The 26,792-nt window shown below is 45.9% G+C and overlaps 1 protein-coding gene across 4 annotated transcripts in view; it reads right to left on the reverse strand.

Moving 5' to 3' along the window:
- Nucleotides 1–20,431, reverse strand: part of ETS1 (ETS proto-oncogene 1, transcription factor) — a 102,400-nt gene extending 81,969 nt beyond the window's left edge. Inside the window, exons 1-2 of one of the 4 annotated variants that reach the window (XM_069741056.1) lie at nucleotides 20,306–20,431; nucleotides 20,109–20,191 (exon numbers count right to left, since the gene is read on the reverse strand). In XM_069741056.1, coding sequence (XP_069597157.1) covers nucleotides 20,109–20,180 — 72 coding nt within the window. In that variant the 5' untranslated portion in view covers nucleotides 20,181–20,191; nucleotides 20,306–20,431. The other 3 variants (XM_069741057.1, XM_069741054.1, XM_069741055.1) reach the window with 3 other exon arrangements.
- Between the last annotated feature and the right edge of the window lie 6,361 nt (nucleotides 20,432–26,792).

The following is a 26,792-nucleotide window of genomic DNA, read 5'->3' on the forward strand; positions in this document are numbered from 1 at the left end:
GCAGGAGGCTCAACAGATGGAACCATAGGTGCCACGTATCTCCGCAACAACGACCTATGGAATACATTATGTATGGAAAAGGAGTCTGGGAGGGTCAAACGAAAAGACACAGGATTGAGAACCTCAGAAATCCTATACGGACCAATAAAACGAGGTTTAAATTTAGGAGAGGAAACCTTCATAGGAATATGACGAGAAGATAACCAAACCAGATCCCCAACACGAAGTCGGGGACCCACACGGCGTCTGCGATTAGCGAAAAGTTGAGCTTTCTCCTGGGACAAGATCAAATTGTCCACTACCTGAGTCCAGATCTGCTGCAACCTATCCACCACAGAATCCACACCAGGACAGTCCGAAGACTCAACCTGTCCTGAAGAGAAACGAGGATGGAACCCAGAATTGCAAAAAAATGGAGAAACCAAGGTATCCGAGCTGGCCCGATTATTAAGGGCGAACTCAGCCAACGGCAAAAAGGACACCCAATCATCCTGGTCTGCAGAAACAAAACATCTCAGATATGTTTCCAAGGTCTGATTGGTTCGTTCGGTCTGGCCATTAGTCTGAGGATGGAAAGCCGAGGAAAAGGATAGGTCAATGCCCATCCTACCACAAAAGGCTCGCCAAAACCTTGAAACAAACTGGGAACCTCTGTCAGAAACAATATTCTCAGGAATGCCATGCAACCGAACCACATGCTGAAAGAACAAAGGTACCAAATCAGAGGAGGAAGGCAATTTAGCCAAGGGCACCAGATGGACCATTTTAGAAAAGCGATCACAGACCACCCAAATGACTGACATCTTTTGAGAAACGGGAAGGTCAGAAATGAAATCCATCGAAATATGTGTCCAAGGCCTCTTTGGGACCGGCAAGGGCAAAAGCAACCCACTGGCACGAGAACAGCAGGGCTTAGCCCTAGCACAAATCCCACAGGACTGCACAAAAGTACGTACATCCCGTGACAGAGATGGCCACCAGAAGGATCTAGCCACTAACTCTCTGGTACCAAAGATTCCAGGATGACCAGCCAACACCGAACAATGAAGTTCAGAGATAAGTTTATTAGTCCACCTATCAGGGACGAACAGTTTCTCTGCTGGACAACGATCAGGTTTATTCGCCTGAAATTTTTGCAGCACCCGCCGCAAATCAGGGGAGATGGCAGACACAATGACTCCTTCCTTGAGGATACCCGCTGGCTCAGATAAACCCGGAGAGTCGGGCACAAAACTCCTAGACAGAGCATCCGCCTTCACATTTTTAGAGCCCGGAAGGTACGAAATCACAAAGTCGAAGCGGGCAAAAAATAACGACCAACGGGCCTGTCTAGGATTCAAGCGCTTGGCAGACTCGAGATAAGTCAAGTTCTTATGATCAGTCAATACCACCACGCGATGCTTAGCTCCTTCAAGCCAATGACGCCACTCCTCGAATGCCCACTTCATGGCCAGCAACTCTCGATTGCCCACATCATAATTACGCTCAGCGGGCGAAAACTTCCTGGAAAAGAAAGCACATGGTTTCATCACTGAGCAATCAGAACCTCTCTGTGACAAAACCGCCCCTGCTCCAATCTCAGAAGCATCAACCTCGACCTGGAACGGAAGAGAAACATCTAGCTGACACAACACAGGGGCAGAACAAAAACGACGCTTCAACTCCTGAAAAGCTTCCACAGCAGCAGAAGACCAATTAACCAAATCAGCACCCTTCTTGGTCAAATCGGTCAATGGTTTGGCAATGCTAGAAAAATTACAGATGAAGCGACGATAAAAATTAGCAAAGCCCAGGAACTTTTGCAGACTTTTCAGAGATATCGGCTGAATCCAATCCTGGATGGCTTGGACCTTAACTGGATCCATCTCGATAGTAGAAGGGGTAAAGATGAACCCCAAAAATGAAACTTTCTGCACACTGAAGAGACACTTTGATCCCTTCACAAACAAAGAGTTAGCACGCAGGACCTGAAAAACCATTCTGACCTGCTTCACATGAGACTCCCAATCATCTGAGAAGATCAAAATGTCATCCAAGTAAACAATCAGGAATTTATCCAGATACTCACGGAAGATGTCATGCATAAAAGACTGAAACACAGATGGAGCATTGGCAAGTCCGAACGGCATCACTAGATACTCAAAATGACCCTCGGGCGTATTGAATGCAGTTTTCCATTCATCTCCTTGCCTGATTCTCACCAGATTATACGCACCACGAAGATCTATCTTAGTGAACCAACTAGCCCCCTTAATCCGAGCAAACAAGTCAGATAACAATGGCAAGGGATACTGAAATTTAACAGTGATCTTATTAAGAAGGCGGTAATCAATACACGGTCTCAGCGAACCATCCTTCTTAGCTACAAAGAAGAACCCTGCTCCCAGTGGTGAAGACGATGGGCGAATATGTCCCTTCTCCTGGGATTCCTTCACATAACTGCGCATAGCGGCGTGTTCGGGCACGGATAAATTAAATAATCGACCTTTAGGGAATTTACTACCAGGAATCAAATTGATAGCACAATCACAATCCCTATGCGGAGGTAGAGCATCGGACTTGGGCTCTTCAAATACATCCTGATAATCAGACAAGAACTCTGGGACCTCAGAAGGGGTGGATGACGAAATCGACAAAAATGGAACATCACCATGTACCCCCTGACAACCCCAGCTGGATACCGACATGGAATTCCAATCCAATACTGGATTATGGGTTTGTAGCCATGGCAACCCCAACACGACCACATCATGCAGATCATGCAACACCAGAAAGCGAATAACTTCCTGATGTGCAGGAGCCATGCACATGGTCAGCTGGGCCCAGTATTGAGGTTTATTCTTGGCCAAAGGTGTAGCATCAATTCCTCTCAATGGAATAGGACACTGCAAAGGCTCCAAGAAAAACCCACAACGTTTAGCATAATCCAAATCCATCAGATTCAGGGCAGCGCCCGAATCCACAAACGCCATGACAGAAAACGACGACAAAGAGCATATCAAGGTAATGGACAGAAGGAATTTGGACTGTACAGTACCAATGACGGCAGACCTAGCGGACCGCTTAGTGCGCTTAGGACAATCAGAAATAGCATGAGTGGAATCACCACAGTAGAAACACAGACCATTCAGACGTCTGTATTCCTGCGGTTCAACTCTAGTCATAGTCCTATCGCACTGCATAGGCTCAGGTTTAACCTCAGGCAGTACCGCCAAATGGTGCACAGATTTACGCTCGCGCAAGCGTCGACCGATCTGAATGGCCAAAGACAAAGACTCATTCAAACCAGCAGGCATAGGAAATCCCACCATGACATCCTTAAGAGCCTCAGAGAGACCCTTTCTGAACAAAGCTGCCAGCGCAGATTCATTCCACTGAGTGAGTACTGACCATTTCCTAAATTTCTGACAATATACTTCTATATCATCCTGACCCTGACACAAAGCCAGCAAATTTTTCTCAGCCTGATCCACTGAATTAGGCTCATCGTACAGCAATCCGAGCACCAGGAAAAACGCATCGACACTACTCAATGCAGGGTCTCCTGGCGCAAGAGAAAATGCCCAGTCTTGAGGGTCGCCGCGCAAAAAAGAAATAATAATCAAAACCTGTTGAATAGGATTACCAGAAGAATGAGGTTTCAAGGCCAGAAATAGCTTACAATTATTTTTGAAACTTAGAAACTTAGTTCTATCTCCAAAAAACAAATCAGGAATAGGAATTCTTGGTTCTAACATAGATTTCTGATCAATAGTATCTTGAATTTTTTGTACATTTATAACGAGATTATCCATTGAAGAGCACAGACCCTGAATATCCATGTCCACACCTGTGTCCAGAATCACCCAAATGTCTAGGGGAAAAAAAAAAAAGTGAACACAGAGCTGAGAAAAAAAAAAAAAAAATGATGTCAGAACTTTTTCTTTCCCTCTATTGAGAATCATTAGTTTGGCTCCTTGTACTGTTATGTTTGCTAATGACAGGTGTTATGAAGGCAATCCAGAAACACAGTGTGCTTAGCGATCAGAGCGCACACAGTGATCTGACAAATACCCAAAAATACAAGAACGAGCTCTGAGACGTGGAAACTCTGTAGACTGCACACCTGATCCTATCCTAAACACAACTAAAAGCGGCTGTGGATTGCGCCTAACAACTACCTAGGCAACTCGGCACAGCCTAAGAAACTAGCTAGCCTGAAGATAGAAAAATAGGCCTGACTTGCCCCAGAGAAATTCCCCAAAGGAAAAGGCAGCCCCCCACATATAATGACTGTGAGTAAGATGAAAAGACAAAACGTAGGGATGAAATAGATTCAGCAAAGTGAGGCCCGATATTCTAGGACAGAGCGAGGACAGTAAAGCGAACTTTGCAGTCTACAAAAAACCCTAAAGCAAAACCACGCAAAGGGGGCAAAAAAAACCCACCGTGCCGAACTAACGGCACGGCGGTACACCCTTTGCGTCTCAGAGCTTCCAGCAAAACAAAAGACAAGCTGGACAGAAAAAAAGCAACAAAAAAGCAAAAAGCACTTAGCTATACAGAGCAGCAGGTCACAGGAACAATCAGGAGAAGCTCAGATCCAACACTGAAACATTGACAAGGAGCAAGGATAGCAGCATCAGGCGGAGTTAAATAATGAAGCAGTTAACGAGCTCACCAGAACACCTGAGGGAGGAAGCTCAGAAGCTGCAGTACCACTTGTGACCACAGGAGTGAATTCAGCCACAGAATTCACAACAGCGACCTCAGAGTACAAGGATAATATACACAACACAGTGATGTTACAGTACAGGGATAATGCACACAGTGATGTCACAGTACAGGGATAATACACAGTGATGTCACAGTACAGGGACAATACACAGTGATGTCACAGTACAGGGATAATACACAAAGTGATGTCATAGTACAGGGATAATGCACACAGTGATGTCACAGTACAGATAATGCACACAGTGATGTCACAGTACAGGGATAATACACAGTGATGTCACAGTACAGGGATAATACACAAAGTGATGTCACAGTACAGGGATAATACACAGTGATGTCACAGTACAGGGATAATACACACAGTGATGTCACAGTACAGGGATAATACACAAAGTGATGTCACAGTACAGGGATAATACACAGTGATGTCACAGTACAGGGATAATACACACAGTGATGTCACAGTACAGGGATAATACACAAAGTGATGTCACAGTACAGGGATAATACACAGTGATGCCACAGTACAGGGATAATACACAAAGTGATGTCACAGTACAGGGATAATACACAGTGATGTCACAGTACAGGGATAATACACAAAGTGATGTCACAGTACAGGGATAATACACACAGTGATGTCACAGTACAGGGATAATACACACAGTGATGTCACAGTACAGGGATAATACACACAGTGACCTCAGAGTACAAGGATTGTATACACAACACAGTGATGTCACAGTACAGGGATAATACACACAGTGATGTCACAGTACAGGGATAATACACAAAGTGATGTCACAGTACAGGGATAATACACACTGATGTCACAGTACAGGGATAATACACAGTGATGTCACAGTACAGATAATGCACACAGTGATGTCACAGTACAGAGTTAATGCACACAGTGATGTCACAGTATAGATAATGCACACAGTGATGTCACAGTACAGGGATAATACACAGTGATGTCACAGTACAGATAATGCACACAGTGATGTCACAGTACAGAGTTAATGCACACAGTGATGTCACAGTATAGATAATGCACACAGTGATGTCACAGTACAGGGATAATACACAGTGATGTCACAGTACAGGGATAATACACACAGCGATGTCACAGTACAGGGATAATGCACACAGCGATGTCACAGTACAGGGATAACGCACACAGTGATGTCACAGTATAGGGATAATACACACAGTGATGTCACAGTACAGAGTTAATGCACACGCTAATGTCACAGTACACGGATAATACACACAGTGATGTCACAGTACAGGGATAATACAGTGATGTCACAGTACAGGGATGATACACACAGTGATGTCACAGTACAGGGATAATGCACACAGTGATGTCACAGTACAGGGATAATGCACACAGTTATGTCACAGTACAGGGATAATGCACACAGTGATGTCACAGTACAGGGATAATGCACACAGTGATGTCACAGTACAGGGATAATGCACACAGTGATGTCACAGTACAGGGATAATGCACACAGTGATGTCACAGTACAGGGATGATGCACACAGTGATGCCACAGTACAGGGATAATGCACACAGTGATGTCACAGTACAGGGATAATGCACACAGTGATGTCACAGTACAGGGATAATGCACACAGTGATGTCACAGTACAGGGATAATGCACACAGTGATGTCACAGTACAGGGATAATGCACACAGTGATGTCACAGTACAGGGATAATGCACACAGTGATGTCACAGTACAGGGATGATGCACACAGTGATGCCACAGTACAGGGATAATGCACACAGTGATGCCACAGTACAGGGATAATGCACACAGTGATGTCACAGTACAGGGATGATGCACACAGTGATGCCACAGTACAGGGATAATGCACACAGTGATGTCACAGTACAGGGATAATGCACACAGTGATGTCACAGTACAGGGATGATGCACACAGTGATGCCACAGTACAGGGATAATGCACACAGTGATGCCACAGTACAGGGATAATGCACACAGTGATGCCACAGTACAGAGATAATGCACACAGTGATGCCACAGTACAGAGATAATGCACACAGGCAATAGAAAGAAATCTGTAGGTGTAAGAAATCACAGACATATTTTGCAGTCCAGGAGAGTCTCCCAAGCGGCGATCTTTCACTTGTGGTTAATGACTTTATAGGAAAGGGAATATATCTGAGGCCGGGACTATGCCACCGAGTAATGAGACAGATTGTGTTCATCATTGCTCCTTAAGTGTATGGAGCACAGGGCCAAAAATGTTGAGCAAGAGTCAATTTGGGAATATTGCCAGATCCTATAAAAGTGTGATAGCAACATTTCCAGTCAAAGCCAAACAACACAGAAACAAGGAATGTGAGCAATGAGCAGCAAAGAATTGGAGCAATGTAAAAAGAAGCGTGTGCAGGACCGCGAAGTGTCAGGGGCGAGTAAGCGCTCACATAATGCAATGTTATCATTGAGGAGAATTGTGAGTGTGTGAAGGAAACAGAACAGGCAACTAAAAGAAGGAAGCAGAGCCGCCCTCCAAAAAAGAACGTTTCTGAGTGAAGTAAGAAATAATATAGAAGTTCATCAGTCTGCTCAATCGTTCATGTGGGCACCACAAGGTGTAAATGCAACTAATAGTGGACATCATAGCAGTAAGCTGGGCCCCCATGGTCTCAGGTGACCCCCAATGTTCTCCAGCCCAACAAGAAACATTCCAGCATTTCAAAATAATCCCCACCCAATGAAAAAAGACCAAAAATGATTATTTCTTGGGATCATACGGCCCTTTGACTGTTTTCTCCACTTCATCCCCACAAATCAACCTAAAATCTCAAGATGGACCAGCAATTCAGATGGGTGTGTCACAATGTGGTCCCCCCCACTGAATTAGATAATTTCCCGAATTTACCCATACTCCAATGAGACTGTCCTATTCTCCCCATTAGTCTAGCATCAGATCTGCGACCTTTGGAGAGTTATGGCAATTTCCCAAAATGTTAAAATACAATATTTCCTATGATCTCAATGTAAAACATACACAGAAGCCATCATGACAATACGGGCCAACCCCATTACCAGAGCTGTAAGAGACTAGCGGATGAAGCGAGGAGGCGATTGGGCTCTCTGTGAATCTTAGGGACACTCATTATTATTTATTTACTAGATGGTAGCCCGATTCTAACGCATCGGGTATTCTAGAATACGTATGTATATAGCAGCCACATAGTATATAACACAGCCCACATAGTATATAACACTGCCCACGAAGTATATAACACAGCCCACGTAGTATATAACACTGCCCACGAAGTATATAACACAGCCCACATAGTATATAACACTGCCCACGAAGTATATAACACTGCCACGTAGTATATAACACTGCCACGTAGTATATAACACTGCCATGTAGTATATAACACTGCCACGTAGTATATAACACTGCCACGTAGTATATAACACAGCCCACGCAGTATATATATATATATATATATATATAGATATAGCACCAATAATTCCATGGTGCTGTACATGAGAAGGGGCCACATACAGAGTTACCAGGCTTGGTCAGATAAGGAACCACATTGACCTTCCGGTTATGCCACATGGTGCAGGCAGTGCTGGATTACCAATTAGGCAGCAGCCTATCAACCCTGTATCTTTTGGGGTCCTGCACTATGGACGAAAATATTGATTTGATATTGATATTATAAAAATGTATAATGAACCTGCAACAGCCCCGGAGCTCAGATGTGAACACTACACCAAATGGCAGGGAAATTATGTTCTGGATGTTGTTGGTTATATTCGGGAACTGACGAGTATTTGCCTACGGGACAGCCATGTGATCGGCCGTGGCCAGAGACAGTGGCCGGCAGTTCTCACCGACTCTCATAGAACCACATTAATGGGCCTACACCCAATGGCGATGGAAGCTCATTACCATCTCTGCGTTATAAAGAAATCTGATCAACTTCATTTCTGTTCTTTTTAACAAAATGTAATTTGTGTATTAAAATCATTACTTTATAGCGCGGTGTCTTAGGGACGGGCACTACAGATATTGGAGACAATGTAACAAGGGATAATTTCTATTGAAGTCCATTAGTTTCCCTTTCTTCTCATTTGAAGTAAAACTTGTAGGAAATCTTTATTGCCATGAAAATAAAAGGTGGGACTCATTGCATGAATGGTTCCAATCAAAGTGGGGTCTCGGTTTCCATATTTATATCCTTAATTTAATCAACATCTTGTAATTTACATTTTAAGAATAGATTAATTTAATGTGTTTTCCCCATCAATTCTGGGACCCATTCTACAGTGGCTTGCGCAGGTAGTCACCCCGAGCATTTTTCGTGCTTTGCTACATTACAACCTGGAATTTCACAGGTTTTTTTGAGAGTTTGTTCATGTAAAGAACTTGCCTACAACTCTGAACATTTTGTTTTCTTTTTATTGTGATGCAAACAACAAATAGGACAAAAGAACTGTAAACTTCAGGGTGCATAACTCTTCATCCCCCTACAGTCAGTACTCTGTAGAGCCTCCTTTTGCGGCAATTACAGCTGTAAGTCACTTTGGACAAGTCTCTCTGAGCTTTGCACACCTTGTCACTGGGATTTTTCTTCATTCCACAAAACAAAACTGCTCCAGCTCCTTCACGTTAGATGTTTCCTCTGGTGAACAGCGAACTTCATGTCTGACCACACATTCTCCATTGGATTAAGGTCTCGGCTTTGTCTAGGCCACGCTAAAACATCCATTTTCCCTGTCCCTGCTGCCAAAAAATATCCCCACAGCATGATGCTGTCACCACTATGTTTCTCTGTGGGGATGGTGTTCTTGGAGTGATGAGCTGTGTTGGTTTGGTGCAGACATAGCGTTTACATTGGTGGCCAAAAAGTTCAATTTTGCTTTTTTTCTGCCCACTCTACCATAAAGGCCACCTCTATGGAGTGTACGGCTTATTGTGGACAAACACTCCAGTCTCTGCTTGGGAACTCTGAAGCTCATTCAGGATTACCTTTGGCCTCTGTGCTGCCACTCTGATTAATACTCTTCTTGCCCGGGCTGAGAGTCTTGGTGGACAGCCCTCTCTTGGCAAGTTTGTTGTGGTACCATGTTCTTTCCATTTGATATTAATGGATTTGATGGTGCTCCAGGAATGATCAGAGTTTGGGAGACTTTTTTTTTTTATAACCCAATCCCTCTTACTTGTACTTCTCAACAACTTTGTCCTGACTAGAGATGAGCGAATTTGCTCAGTTTCTCTCTTATTCGGCAAGCTATAGGGCTTCCCAAATAAGCTGCAGAAGAAACCCGGCTTCCAGGATCGCGCCGGCTGATCAGCACTGCAGCTGCATGTGTCACAGCACATGCATGGAGAGTCTGTTTGTTGGGTTCTCCATGCATGTGTCCTGACTGTGACACAGCCGTGACACATGCAGCTAATCGGTCGGCGCAATCCACGAAGCTTATTCGGGAAGCGCTATAGCTTGCTGAATAAGAGAGAACCCGAGAAAATTTGCTCATCTCCAGTCCTGACTTGTTTGGAGATCTCCTTGGTCTTCACGGTGTTGTTTGGAGATCTCCTTGGTCTTCATGGTGTTGTTTCGAGATCTCCTTGGTCTTCATGGTGTTGTTTGGAGATCTCCTTGGTCTTCATGGTGTTGTTTGGAGGTCTCCTTGGTCTTCATGGTGTGGTTTGGAGATCTCCTTGGTCTTCATGGTGTTGTTTGGAGATCTCCTTGGTCTTCATGGTGTTGTTTGGAGATCTCCTTGGTCTTCATGGTGTTTGGAGATCTCCTTGGTTTTCATGGTGTTGTTTGGAGGTCTCCTTGGTCTTGTTTGGAGACCTCCTTGGTGTTCATGGTGTTGTTTGGAGATCTCCTTGGTCTTCACGGTGTTGTTTGGTTAGTTGTGCCTTTTGTTAATGGTGTTGTAGCCTCTGTGGCCATTCAGAAAAGGCAAAATCTATATACTGACAGTCATGTGACACTTATATTGCACACAGGGGGACTTCATTTAACTAAGCATGGGGCTTTTGAAGATAATTGCATGCACCAAAAATTTTCAGGGGCTTTGACCTCTGACATTTTCGTTGGTACGGGGCTGTCGCAAAACGCCAGCCCGAAGTACCGACGGACGTTGTGCAAATAGTGCACAACGTAGGCAGCGGATGCATCCGCTGCCCATTATGAGTTCCGGGGAGGAGGGGGTGGAGTTCCGGCCACGCATGCGCGGTCGGAAATGGCGGTTCCGACGGACAAAAAAAAACTTACATTGAATGTTTTTTCGTCACAACGGGCCGCAAAATCATGACGCCTCCATTACACGACGGATGTGACATGTGGCCATACGTCGTAGTGTGTCGCTAATGCAAGTCTATGGAGAACAAAACGCATCCTGCGGGCAACTTTGCAGGATGCGTTTTTTCTCCAAAACGACGCATTGCGACGTTGGCCAAACGACGGAACTGTGAAAGAGGCCTTAACTGTAAATCTGATAGTCAGGTAGTCCCTGAAATTGTTTTTTTTTTTCTTTCAAAAAGTCTCCAGCTCAGATCCAACAATAAAGTGCTTGGATTACTCAGTATAAAACTGCTCTAAGTATTTGCACTTTCATTGGTAACCCACATGACACGGGAACACGCAGCCAAACATAACAAGGCCAATAATGTGGCAGATGGAGGTCTATTTTTACTTTGCTCCGAACTTCAATAGCTTAAACAAACACACCGTGCCAAAGAAAGCTTTGTGTTCAGACTCAGAGCAGAGGGCTGTGCATACATCCCTGCCAAATCTATGTACAGCAAAGAATGTATGTAGGGACATCGAAAACAGCATCAATGGACAATGAGGCTGGCCAGAGAGATCCAAGGGAAGGTGATCAGGACCGGAACGAAGCAGAGCTGACCAGCTGGCAAAAGTCTGATAGGAAGAAGAGAAAGAGGAGAGCTGACCAGCTAGCCAGGACCCAACAGGAGGAGGGCGGAGAAGCCACTCAGGGCCCATGGTAGGAGAAGGACAGCTGACCAGCTAGCCAGGACCCAACAGGAGGAGGGCGGAGAAGCCACTCAGGGCCCATGGTAGGGGAATGACAGCTGACCAGCTAGCCAGGACCCAACAGGAGGAGGGCGGAGAAGCCACTCAGGGCCCATGGTAGGAGAAGGACAGCTGACCAGCTAGCCAGGACCCAACAGGAGGAGGGCGGAGAAGCCACTCAGGGCCCATGGTAGGAGAAGGACAGCTGACCAGCTAGCCAGGACCCAACAGGAGGAGGGCGGAGAAGCCACTCAGGGCCCATGGTAGGAGAAGGACAGCTGACCAGCTAGCCAGGACCCAACAGGAGGAGGGCGGAGAAGCCACTCAGGGCCCATGGTAGGGGAATGACAGCTGACCAGCTAGCCAGGACCCAACAAGAGGAGGGCGGAGAAGCCACTCAGGGCCCATGGCAGGAGAAGGACAGCTGACCAGCTAGCCAGGACCCAACAGGAGGAGGGCGGAGAAGCCACTCAGGGCCCATGGTAGGAGAAGGACAGCTGACCAGCTAGCCAGGACGCAACAGGAGGAGGGCGGAGAAGCCATTCAGGGCCCATGGTAGGAGAAGGACAGCTGACCAGCTAGCCAGGACCCAACAGGAGGAGGGCGGAGAAGCCACTCAGGGCCCATGGTAGGGGAATGACAGCTGACCAGCTAGCCAGGACCCAAAAGGAGGAGGGCGGAGAAGCCTCTCAGGGCCCATGGCAGGAGAAGGACAGCTGACCAGCTAGCCAGGACCCAACAGGAGGAGGGCGGAGAAGCCACTCAGGGCCCATGGTAGGGGAATGACAGCTGACCAGCTAGCCAGGACCCAACAGGAGGAGGGCGGAGAAGCCACTCAGGGCCCATGGTAGGAGAAGGACAGCTGACCAGCTAGCCAGGACCCAACAGGAGGATGGCGGAGAAGCCACTCAGGGCCCATGGTAGGAAAAGGACAGCTGACCAGCTAGCCAGGACCCAACAGGAGGAGGGCGGAGAAGCCACTCAGGGCCCATGGTAGGAGAAGGACAGCTGACCAGCCTGATTATGAAGAGATGAAGATCTGACCAGGGACCTATATAGGAGGATGATCAAAGCCTGATAAGACGATTAGACAGGACCAGCTGGCTTAGGCCTGACAGGAAGATGATCAGTTGATCTGGGTCCACTATCAGTCAAGATAAGGGGCCCCTGGCAAACTACAGTGGACATAAACGTACCGTCACATTTAGCGACGCTGCAGCGATCCAGACAACGATCCCGATCGCTGCAGCGTCGCTGTGTGGTCGCTGGGGAGCTGTCACACAGACAACTCTCCAGCGACCAACGATGCCGGTCCCCTGGTAACCAGGGTAAACATCGGGTTACTAAGCGCAGGGCCGCGCTTAGTAACCCGATGTTTACCCTGGTTACCAGCGTAAAAGTAAAAAAAAAAAAACACTACATACTTACATTCCGGTGTCTGTCCCCCGGCGCTGTTCTTCCTGCACCGACTGTGAGCGCCGGCCAGCCGGAAAGCACAGCGGTGACGTCACCGCTGTGCTCTGCTTTCCGGCTGGCCGGCACTCACAGTGCAGAGAAGCACAGCGCCGGAGGACAGACAGCGGTAGGTAAGTATGTAGTGTTTTTTTTTAAACTTTTACAATGGTAGCTAGGGTAAATATCGGGTTACTAAGTGCGGCCCTGCGCTTAGTAACCCGATGTTTACCCTGGTTACAAGTGAAGACATCGCTGGATCGGCGTCACACACGCCGATTCAGCGATGTCTGCAGGGAGTCCAGCGACGAAATAAAGTTCTGGACTTTCTGCTCTGACCAACGACATCACAGCAGGGGCCTGATCGCTGCTGCCTGTCAAACTGAACGATATCGCTAGCCAGGACGCTGCAACGTCACGGATCGCTAACGATATCGTTCAGTGTGACGGTACCTTAAGACTCCACTCCAAAGACAGACTGATAGGGAATGTAAATTGTAAGCCCCATAGGGGACAGGACAGTGATGACAATGTCTGTAAAGATGTGGAATTAATGGCGCAAAATAAGTACCATAAGCATAATAAAGAAATATTACTCCCTACAGAGGGAGACATATTGCAAAATGCACAACTCCACATAGTGATACCTATATAAGCGAGAGAAATAAATATAAAAGTCTACACACCCCAGTTACAAAGCCAATTTTTTCATGAAAAAAAATATTCCAAGTAGAACCTTTTCACCTTTAATTCTGTACAAATCCTGAGGAACAAACTGAAATAATTAAAAGGGAGAAAATAAAACTAAAATAATATGGTTGCAGAAGTGTGAATAACCTCTTATAATTGGGGATGTGCTTGTGTTTATAATTGGCCAATCACACTGATCCTCATGTTACACAGTAGTCACTACATGACCACCCTCATTTACAGCGATTCTGATTAGCCCCCATATAAAGTGTTGCTGCTCTAGGAGGATTTTCCTGACATTTTCTGGTCCATAAACAGCTGACAACACAGCAAAGGATCACACTATGTAGCAATATCAGTCAGGACAGGGGTAGAAACATTTTTTCCAGGCATTGGCTATACTATGGAGTACTGTGAAGACGTCATCAAGAAGGGGCTTAAATTTGGCTTAGACAACCAGCTAAGATAGTATAAGGATATAATCAATTAAACAACCAAATTTTAATTGATTATATCCTTATACTATCTTAGCTGGTTAAAAGGTTTTTTTTGGTTGTTTAATTGATTATATCCTTATACTATCTTAGCTTAAATTTGGCAGAACAGTGACATTACCCTAAAACTAGATGTCCCTCAAAAATTAATGAAAAGTCAAGAAGGAAATTCGTCCTTGAGACTGTCAGGAGGCCTTCTGCAAAATTAATGGAGCTGCAGGAATTTCTTGCAAGTCCTGACTGTGTACTGCATGTGACATCAATCTACCGTATTTTTAATATGTCTCGTGAGTGGTGCAGGATGGCAGGACAGAACCTATCTTTAGCCATATTTCCCATAATCCAATAAGGTGCAAAGCCGATACCGTGCATTACCAGAAGATCACCATCCCTACAGTGAGGCATAGTAGAGGCAGCAATGTGCTTTGGGGCTTTTTTGGCGGTTGGAACGGGACTTTAGTCAACGTAAAGGGAATTATGAACAGTTTAAAGTGAACATTAGCAGAATTCTCCTTTTCCCATGGTTGAGGGCCATTTTCATACAACTAGTGGAGAGCTCACACTTGATCTATGATTGGCCTTCAAAGTTCCAGAAGAGTACATTATACAGCAATGGTCAGAAATGACTCCATATCATCCTTTTCATCCCCCAAGAAAAAAGAATACAGACTTAAATAATAATACAAGTGTGAAATCATCCTGAAGTCTCATCCTGATGGGATTAGGCCACGATTTGTGTATAACCAGTAATACCAGACTGGAAGGAGATGTTACCCTGGGAATTACTAAGTATCCATCTGCATGTACATTGGGAGGAAAACAGAAAATAACAATGAGAAGAGATGTAGCCTCATCCTCACCCAGTGTTAATGACACCTAGTTCCCTGCAGTCACAGCTCATGGAGGAGACGTAAATGTAATTATGAGGAGCAGTGCCCCCTCCTGTATCGCAGGTGCAATGCACACCCATGGAGAGCAGCACCGCATTCATAGTCTCATTCTTCCCTCTATATACATATTTCTATATCTCCCCCTCTCTACATGCAATAAAAGTATAGAAAAGAACAAGAAGAACAGAGGACAAGAGAGACAGTCACTATGTACATACATTACTGATCCTGAGTTACATCCTGTATTATACTCCAGAGCTGCACTCACTATTCTGCTGGTGCAGTCACTGTGTACATACATTACATTACTGATCCTGAGTTACATCCTGTATTATACTCCAGAGCTGCACTCACTATTCTGCTGGTGCAGTCACTGTGTACATACATTACATTACTGATCCTGAGTTACATCCTGTATTATACCCCAGAGCTGCACTCACTATTCTGCTGGTGCAGTCACTGTGTACATACATTACTGATCCTGAGTTACATCCTGTATTATACTCCAGAGCTGCACTCACTATTCTGCTGGTGCAGTCACTGTGTACATACATTACATTACTGATCCTGAGTTACCTCCTGTATTATACTTCAGAGCTGCACTCACTATTCTGCTGGTGCAGTCACTGTGTACATACATTACATTACTGATCCTGAGTTACATCCTGTATTATACTCCAGAGCTGCACTCACTATTCTGCTGGTGCAGTCACTGTGTACATACATTACATTACTGATCCTGAGTTACCTCCTGTATTATACCCCAGAGCTGCACTCACTATTCTGCTGGTGCAGTCACTGTGTACATACATTACATTACTGATCCTGAGTTACCTCCTGTATTATACCCCAGAACTGCACTCACTATTCTGCTGGTGCAGTCACTGTGTACATACATTACATTACTGATCCTGAGTTACATCCTGTATTATACTCCAGAGCTGTACTCACTATTCTGCTGGTGCAGTCACTGTGTACATACATTACTGATCCTGAGTTACATTCTGTATTATACCCCAGAGCTGCACTCACTATTCTGCTGGTGCAGTCACTGTGTACATACATTACTGATCCTGAGTTACATCCTGTATTATACTCCAGAGCTGCACTCACTATTCTGCTGGTGCAGTCACTGTGTACATACATTACATTACTGATCCTGAGTTACCTCCTGTATTATACTTCAGAGCTGCACTCACTATTCTGCTGGTGCAGTCACTGTGTACATACATTACATTACTGATCCTGAGTTACCTCCTGTATTATACCCCAGATCTGCACTCACTATTCTGCTGGTGCAGTCACTGTGTACATACATTACATTACTGATCCTGAGTTACCTCCTGTATTATACTTCAGAGCTGCACTCACTATTCTGCTGGTGCAGTCACTGTGTACATACATTACATTACTGATCCTGAGTTACATCCTGTATTATACTCCAGAGCTGCACTCACTATTCTGCTGGTGCAGTCACTGTGTACATACATTACATTACTGATCCTGAGTTACATCCTGTATTATACCCCAGAGCTGCACTCACTGTTCTGCTGGTGCAGTCACTGTGTACATACATTACATTACTGATCCTGAGTTACATCCTGTATTATACCCCAGAGCTGCACTCACTATTCTGCTGGTGCAGTCACTTTGTACATACATTACATTACTGATCCTGAGTTACATCCTGTATTATACTCCAGAGCTGCACTCACTATTCTGCTAGTGCAGTCACTGTGTACATACATTACAGATCCTGAGTTACATCCTGTATTATACTCCAGAGCTGCACTCACTATTCTGCTGCTGCAGTCACTGTGTACATACATTACATTACTGATCCTGAGTTACATCCTGTATTATATCCCAGAGCTGCACTCACTATTCTGCTGGTGCAGTCACTGTGTACATACATTACATTACTGATCCTGAGTTACCTCCTGTATTATACTCCAGAGCTGCACTCACTATTCTGCTGGTGCAGTCACTGTGTACATACATTACATTACTGATCCTGAGTTACATCCTGTATTATACCCCAGAGCTGCACTCACTATTCTGCTGGTGCAGTCACTGTGTACATACATTACATTACTGATCCTGAGTTACATCCTGTATTAGACCCCAGAGCTGCACTCACTATTCTGCTGGTGCAGTCACTGTGTACATACATTACTGATCTTGAGTTACATCCTGTATTATACCACAGAGCTGCACTTACTATTCTGCTGGTGCAATCACTGTGTACATACATTACATAACTGATCTTGAGTTACCTCCTGTATTATACCCCAGAGCTGCACTCACTATTCTGCTGCTGCAGTCACTGTGTACATACATACATTACTGATCCTGAGTTACATCCTGTATTATACTCCAGAGCTGCACTCACTAATCTACTGGTGCAGTCACTGTGTACATATATTACATTACTGATCCTGAGTTACATCCTGTATTATCCTCCAGAGCTGCACTCACTATTCTGCTGGTGAAGTCACTGTGTACATACATTACATTACTGATCCTGAGTTACATTCTGTATTATACTCCAGAGCTGCACTCACTATTCTGCTGGTGCAGTCACTGTGTACATATATTACATTACTGATCCTGAGTTACATCCTGTGTTATACTCCAGAGCTGCACTCACTATTCTGCTGGAGCAGTCACTGTGTACATACATTACATTACTGATCCTGAGTTACATCCTGTATTATACCCCAGAGCTGCGCTCACTATTCTGCTGGTGCAGTCACTGTGTACATACATTACATTACTGATCCTGAGTTACCTCCTGTATTATACCCCAGAGCTGCGCTCACTATTCTGCTGGTGCAGTCACTGTGTACATACATTACATTACTGATCCTGAGTTACATCCTGTATTATACCCCAGAGCTGCACTCACTATTCTGCTGGTGCAGTCACTGTGTACATATATTACATTACTGATCCGGAGTTACATCCTGTGTTATACTCCAGAGCTGCACTCACTATTCTGCTGGAGCAGTCACTGTGTACATACATTACATTACTGATCCTGAGTTACATCCTGTATTATACTCCAGAGCTGTACTCACTATTCTGCTGGTGCAGTCACTGTGTACATACATTACTGATCCTGAGTTACATTCTGTATTATACCCCAGAGCTGCACTCACTATTCTGCTGGTGCAGTCACTGTGTACATACATTACTGATCCTGAGTTACATTCTGTATTATACCCCAGAGCTGCACTCACTATTCTGCTGGTGCAGTCACTGTGTACATACATTACTGATCCTGAGTTACATCCTGTATTATACTCCAGAGCTGCACTCACTATTCTGCTGGTGCAGTCACTGTGTACATACATTACATTACTGATCCTGAGTTACCTCCTGTATTATACTTCAGAGCTGCACTCACTATTCTGCTGGTGCAGTCACTGTGTACATACATTACATTACTGATCCTGAGTTACCTCCTGTATTATACCCCAGAACTGCACTCACTATTCTGCTGGTGCAGTCACTGTGTACATACATTACATTACTGATCCTGAGTTACATCCTGTATTATACTCCAGAGCTGTACTCACTATTCTGCTGGTGCAGTCACTGTGTACATACATTACTGATCCTGAGTTACATTCTGTATTATACCCCAGAGCTGCACTCACTATTCTGCTGGTGCAGTCACTGTGTACATACATTACTGATCCTGAGTTACATTCTGTATTATACCCCAGAGCTGCACTCACTATTCTGCTGGTGCAGTCACTGTGTACATACATACATTACTGATCCTGAGTTACATCCTGTATTAGACCCCAGAGCTGCACTCACTATTCTGCTGGTGCAGTCACTGTGTACATACATTACTGATCTTGAGTTACATCCTGTATTATACCACAGAGCTGCACTTACTATTCTGCTGGTGCAATCACTGTGTACATACATTACATAACTGATCTTGAGTTACCTCCTGTATTATACCCCAGAGCTGCACTCACTATTCTGCTGCTGCAGTCACTGTGTACATACATACATTACTGATCCTGAGTTACATCCTGTATTATACTCCAGAGCTGCACTCACTAATCTACTGGTGCAGTCACTGTGTACATATATTACATTACTGATCCTGAGTTACATCCTGTATTATCCTCCAGAGCTGCACTCACTATTCTGCTGGTGAAGTCACTGTGTACATACATTACATTACTGATCCTGAGTTACATTCTGTATTATACTCCAGAGCTGCACTCACTATTCTGCTGGTGCAGTCACTGTGTACATATATTACATTACTGATCCTGAGTTACATCCTGTGTTATACTCCAGAGCTGCACTCACTATTCTGCTGGTGCAGTCACTGTGTACATACATTACATTACTGATCCTGAGTTACCTCCTGTATTATACTCCAGAGCTGCACTCACTATTCTGCTGGTGCAGTCACTGTGTACATACATTACATTACTGATCCTGAGTTACCTCCTGTATTACACTCCAGAGCTGCACTCACTATTCTGCTGGTGCAGTCACTGTGTACATACATTACATTACTGATCCTGAGTTATACTCCAGAGCTGCGCTCACTATTCTGCTGGTTAAGATTGGAAGCAATCAGCACATTTTTGGACACCCACACCTAAAAGCTTCAGTGGAGCAGTGAAATATTCCCATCATGAAATTACTGTATGCTTTCTACAATGTCAATCCAGAAAGCAACCCCTGTAGAAATACAATCAGCCTGGGATGGCGGGAGATCCGCGCTCTGACTTTCTTAGGAGAATCTTAGTAGATGGAGACGGTTTTGTACTCACCAGGACTGCAGATGGCTGAAGCTGGAACCATGCGGAGCCATCAGTGGCTCGGGAGCTGTAGTAATAAGTCATGACAGGATCACCTGTAGTCAAACAAACCCCATGAGAACCAGTCACAGAGGCACAAAAAGCAAAGAGAGCAGACAGATGATGGAGCATAGACAGTGAGCCCCCCACATTCATGCCCACCGACTCACAGGGCCCTAGAATGGAGCCTGCTGTGGAGGACGCCTCTCAGAGCGGTCAGGGACTCAGTGACATTCGGTGGAAATCAAATCCCATATCAGACTCAACCGCAGAGAGGAAATGTTAGAAACCTGAAGAAGCTTCCTTCCTTCCTCAGTGTCCGACTCGCCTCCTCTCCTAAAATATAGAGGGGGAAAAAGGGAGAACACACTTTCAGAGGCCAAGCAACAGCCAACAAGATGAGACCTGTAATCCAATAACTCAATTAAAGGTAATTAACAGGACATTAATAAAGTAAAATATTCATCTCATATGCAAAGAATCTAAAATGATAAAAAATCTGAGGCTAAAATGTGAATGATAATGTAAGGAAGGCGATCAGTGCTCCATCACTGGGGCCGGAAATTAGATCTGCTGTGATCAGCTCTCACCATGAGAATCTGCACAGATCCTAAACAATCGCACAACCCAGAGGATAGAAAACGTAAACGCATCACTTTCTGCCTATGATCAGCAGCAATATGTCAAATTAATCAGCATTTATAGATGGGCCGATACAGACTGGTGTCATGATTAATTCCACGGTTCTGTCCCCATACAGTGCGCAGTCTGGTTACAAGGGGAAATGTGCTGCTGACAATTATAGGGTCTGCGGCAATGATCCTGGAGACTTTGTCTGATAAGATCCTGACGGTACCATCGACTCTTTGCCATGGATTTTGTAGTGGATTACAAAGGGTGAACTTCCTAATGAAAGAATTAACCCACAGATCAATTTACACACAGAAGGTTTCCTGAGTGCATTCATGTACTGAGCATACACAGTTATACGGAGATCACTGGAGCTGATAAGCTGATGAACTCCGGTGAACTCGCTCACAGCAGCTCAGTGATCCACTGCGGGAGCGATCACCTCCTGTCAGTGTATCGCCGGCTGTCTGAGAGCGGTCACGTCACTGATGTCACTGTTCTCAAAGTGATCAGGATCGTCGTGGGACATCATGGATTATCTTCTCGGCGGACAGGTGAGGAATATTGTGATTTATTATTTTATTTTTGTTGCAGGAGACATTGGCGTTGGTGGATTAGGCGCTGGATAAGTATGGTTTAATTGAGATTATTAAAGGAGTCTGTGTCATTATTTCAAATACAGGACTTTATTCTGGGTGCCTGTGTTTTTATACAATATCACTATGGAGATTACTAATGGATAGGTGTCTTATTGATGCCTCTCCATTACTAACCTGTGGGCTTGATGTCACCGGACAATACAAAGGTGACATCAACCCCACAGATATGAACCCCACTAGGCACCACTACAGGACAAGTGGAAAGAGCGCGGCTTAGTGCCCGATTTGGCGCATCTTATATATGTGCCTTTTCTGGGGAAGCTGAGAGCTGATGTTTTAAACCTGGGAGGGGCCAATATCCATGGCCCCTTCCTAGGGTATTAATATCAGCCCGCAGCTGTCTGCCTTGGCTTTTGTTGCTTAGATTTTATAGGGGGACCCTATGTCAATTTTTTTTCTGGGGTCCCCATGTAAACTATCCAGTAAAGTCTAAGCAAACAGCTGTGAGCTGAAATTAATAGCCTGGGAACCTTTATGGCTATTGGCTCCTTCCCAGAATATTAACCTCAGACTTTGGCTTTCCCTCTACTGATTATTAAAATTACTCGGGAGTCCACACAATTTTTTATCTTTAAAATGAACAGTTGCTGTCTGGTTACAGCCTATGTACGTTCGTTCTGTTAACGCTCCTCCATAGGCTGGTGACAATGTGTGTGTTTGTGTTTACTATTGGCTTAGTAATGAGGGTGTTGGGCTGGCCTCTTCATCTCCAAGCCTACAGCTGGGTGTCAATGACAGCTGCTGACACCAAGCCCTACTACTGCATCAGCATGAAAAAGGTGGTGTTGAACCAAGAAATGACATCACAAAACTTTTTTTTTAAATATCTTTATTTAGGTCAAAAAAGCCTTTGGTCCTGCAAAACACATGTTTTTTTTCCGCAACGTTTTTCCTGCCAAGAGATGCAGAAACCTTGCAGAAATTTCTGCAAGCAAATACTCATCGTGCGCACATAGCTACTCTGCAGTTGTTCTGTGCAGAAAAGCCAAATCATGTGCATTCAGCAGAACAAGTCAGGCATGAGCAGACCTTTCTCTGATGAGGTTACTCTGGAACATGCGGACATTATGTTTCAGATTCTGGTAACATTTGCACTTTTTGTATTAAATTTACAGCTTTGCTCTCTTCAGTTTTGACACGCTGGACAATTGATGATATGACAAGTTATTTCCACAGTTTACCAGGCAGATGGGGTGTGTAAAAGCAATCCACATTTCACCTCACTACTGCATGGGACAGCCACATGTCTGCATCATATCTCCCACACCTGGCCATAGCGTATGCTTAGCCTGGGTTCAGGATGGAGCTCGTTCTCAGACCTGGATTAACTGCTCAGTGTTACTTAGCTGCCATGATCTCTGTTCTCATTCAGTGAATGGACATTGTATAAAGAGGAAGAATCCAAATAAAAGCCAGAGCGGCGGGCAACGTGGGGGGTGCAGGCAGCTGCAGCGCCTCTTGTATATGTGCAGCACACTGACTGAGGTTAATGGTTTTCACTGTATATTTTCCCACCTTTCTCTTATATAAACAAAGAAAGCTCCTGTAGATTAATGGCGTAATGGCTGTGAGAAGCCGGAGCCTTCTGTCCATCCATAAATGACTACACACCAGCACTGCCTCTGGGAAACCAGGCATGTGAAGACGACCCTGGGGTAAGGGAGTCTGGAAGAGAGGGTATGGATTAATGGATCATCACCCATCCCCTGCAGACTGTGAGCCCTCACGGGCAGGGTCCTCCCTCCTTATGTACCCGTGCGCCTGTTATCTGCTCATGTTTAATGTATTTGTTTAAATTTGCCTCGTATTCACATGTAAAGCGCCATGGAATAAATGGCGCTATAAAAATGTATAATAATAATAAAATAATAATAATAATGTGGAGAGTGGACAAGAGTGTGGTGGTGGGGGGCAGTCACCTGTCGTGGTGGGAGTACGGAGGAGTCTTATAGGGAGAGGGGTACGGAGGAATCTTATAGGGAAAGGGGTACGGAGGAATCTTATAGGGAGAGGGGTGCGGAGGAGTCGTATAAGGAGAGGGGGTACGGAGGAATCTTATAGGGAGAGGGGTACGGAGGAGACTTATAAGGAGAGGGGGTACGGAGGAATCTTATAGGGAAAGGGGGTACGGAGGAGACTTATAGGGAGAGGGGGTACGGAGGAATCTTATAGGGAGAGGGGTACGGAGGAGACGTATAAGGAGAGGGGGTACGGAGGAATCTTATAGGGAGAGGGGTACGGAGGAGACTTATAAGGAGAGGGGGTACAGAGGAATCTTATAGGGAAAGGGGGTACGGAGGAGACTTATAGGGAGAGGGGTGCGGAGGAGTCGTATAAGGAGAGGGGGTACGGAGGAATCTTATAGGGAGAGGGGGTACGGAGGAGACTTATAAGGAGAGGGGGTACGGAGGAATCTTATAGGGAGAGGGGTACGGAGGAGACTTATAAGGAGAGGGGGTACGGAGGAATCTTATAGGGAAAGGGGGTACGGAGGAGACTTATAAGGAGAGGGGGTACGGAGGAATCTTATAGGGAAAGGGGGTACGGAGGAGACTTATATGGAGAGGGGGTACGGAGGAATCTTATAGGGGGAGGGGTACGGAGGAGACTTATAAGGAGAGGGGGTACGGAGGAGACTTATAGGGAGAGGGGTGCGGAGGAGTCGTATAAGGAGAGGGGGTACGGAGGAATCTTATAGGGAGAGGGGGTACGGAGGAGACTTATAAGGAGAGGGGGTACGGAGGAATCTTATAGGGAGAGGGGGTACGGAGGAGACTTATAAGGAGAGGGGGTACGGAGTAATCTTATAGGGAAAGGGGGTACGGAGGAGACTTATAGGGAGAGGGGTGCGGAGGAGTCTTATAAGGAGAGGGGGTACGGAGGAGACTTATAAGGAGAGGGGGTACGGAGGAATCTTATAGGGAAAGGGGGTACGGAGGAGACTTATAAGGAGAGGGGGTACGGAGGAGACTTATAGGGAGAGGGGGTACGGAGGAGACTTATAGGGAGAGGGGTGCGGAGGAGTCGTATAAGGAGAGGGGGTACGGAGGAGACTGATAGGGAGAGGGGGTACGGAGACTTATAGGGAGAGGGGGTAATGAGAAGTCTTATAAGGAGAGGGTGTACGGAGTCTTATAGGGAGAGGGGGTATGGAGGAGACTTATAGGGAGAGGGGTACAGAGGAGTCGTATAAGGAGAGGGGGTACGGAGGAATCTTCCAAGGAGAGGGGTACGGAGGAATCTTACAAGGAGAGGAGGTACGGAGGAGTCTTATAAGGAGAGGGGGTAGTGTGGAGTCTTATAAGGAGAGGGGGTAGTGCGGAGTCTTATAAGGAGAGGGGTACGGAGGAGTCTTATAAGGAGAGGGGGTACGGAGGAGTCTTATAAGGAGAGGGGGTAGTGCGGAGTCTTATAAGGAGAGGGGTACGGAGGAGACTTATAAGGAGAGGGGGTACGGAGGAGTCTTATAAGGAGAGGGGGTACGGAGGAGTCTTATAAGGAGAGGGGGTACGGAGGAGTCTTATAAGGAGAGGGGGTAGTGCGGAGTCTTATAAGGAGAGGGGTACGGAGGAGACTTATAAGGAGAGGGGGTACGGAGGAGTCTTATAAGGAGAGGGGGTACGGAGGAGTCTTATAAGGAGAGGGGGTATGGAGGAGTCTTATAAGGAGAGGGGGTAGGGAGGAGTCTTATAAGGAGAGGGGGTAGGGAGGAGTCTTATAAGGAGAGGGGGTAGGGAGGAGACTTATAAGGAGAGGGGATATGGAGGAGTCTTATAAGGAGAGGGGGTACGGCGGAGTCTTATAAGGAGAGGGGGTATGGAGGAGTCTTATAAGGAGAGGGGGTACGGCGGAGTCTTATAAGGAGAGGGGGTACGGAGGAGTCTTATAAGGAGAGGGGGTACGGAGGAGTCTTATAAGGAGAGGGGGTACGGAGGAGTCTTATAAGGAGAAGGGGTAGGGAGGAGTCTTATAAGGAGAGGGGGTAGGGAGGAGACTTATAAGGAGAGGGGGTACGGAGGAGTCTTATAAGGAGAGGGGGTACGGAGGATTCTTATAAGGAGAGGGGGTAGTGAGTTGTCTTATAAGGAGAGGGGGTAGGGAGGAGTCTTATAAGGAGAGGGGTTACGGAGGAGTCTTATAAGGAGAGGGGTTACGGAGGAGTCTTATAAGGAGAGGGGGTAGGGAGGAGTTTTATAAAGAGAGGGGGTAGTGAGGAGTCTTATAAGGAGAGGGGGTAGGGAGGAGTCTTATAAGGAGAGGGGGTAGTGCGGAGTCTTATAAGGAGAGGGGGTACGGAGGAGTCTTATAAGGAGAGGGGGTACGGAGGAGTCTTATAAGGAGAGGGGGTACGGAGGAGTCTTATAAGGAGAGGGGGTACGGCGGAGTCTTATAAGGAGAGGGGGTAGTGAGGAGTCTTATAAGGAGAGGGGGTAGGGAGGAGTCTTATAAGGAGAGGGGGTACGGAGGAGTCTTATAAGGAGAGGGGGTAGTGCGGAGTGTTATAAGGAGAGGGGGTACGGAGGAGTCTTATAAGGAGAGGGGGTAGGGAGGAGTCCTATAAGGAGAGGGGTTACGGAGGAGTCTTATAAGGAGAGGGGGTACGGCGGAGTCTTATAAGGAGAGGGGGTACGGAGGAGTCTTATAAGGAGAGGGGGTACGGCGGAGTCTTATAAGGAGAGGGGGTAGTGCGGAGTTTTATGAGGAGAGGGGGTAGTGCGGAGTCTTATAAGGAGAGGGGGTACGGAGGAGACTTATAAGGAGAGGGGGTACGGCGGAGTCTTATAAGGAGAGGGGGTACGGAGGAGTCTTATAAGGAGAGGGGGTACGGAGGAGTCTTATAAGGAGAGGGGGTACGGCGGAGTCTTATAAGGAGAGGGGGTAGTGCGGAGTTTTATAAGGAGAGGGGGTAGTGCGGAGTGTTATAAGGAGAGGGGGTACGGAGGAATCTTATAAGGAGAGGGGGTAGGGAGGAGTCTTATAAGGAGAGGGGGTACGGAGGAGTCTTATAAGGAGAGGGGGTAGGGAGGAGTCTTATAAGGAGAGGGGGTAGTGCGGAGTTTTATAAGGAGAGGGGGTACGGAGGAGTCTTATAAGGAGAGGGGGTACGGAGGAGTCTTATAAGGAGAGGGGGTAGTGAGGAGTCTTATAAGGAGAGGGGGTACGGAGGAGTCTTATAAGGAGAGGGGGTAGGGAGGAGTCTTATAAGGAGAGGGGGTAGTGCGGAGTGTTATAAGGAGAGGGGGTACGGAGGAGTCTTATAAGGAGAGGGGGTATGGAGGAGTCTTATAAGGAAAGGGGGTACGGAGGAGTCTTATAAGGAGAGGGGGTAGTGAGGAGTCTTATAAGGAGAGGGGGTAGGGAGGAGACA

The sequence above is a fragment of the Ranitomeya imitator genome, chromosome 10, assembly GCF_032444005.1.
Source record: "Ranitomeya imitator isolate aRanImi1 chromosome 10, aRanImi1.pri, whole genome shotgun sequence".
Classification (NCBI taxonomy): Eukaryota; Metazoa; Chordata; class Amphibia; order Anura; family Dendrobatidae; genus Ranitomeya; species Ranitomeya imitator.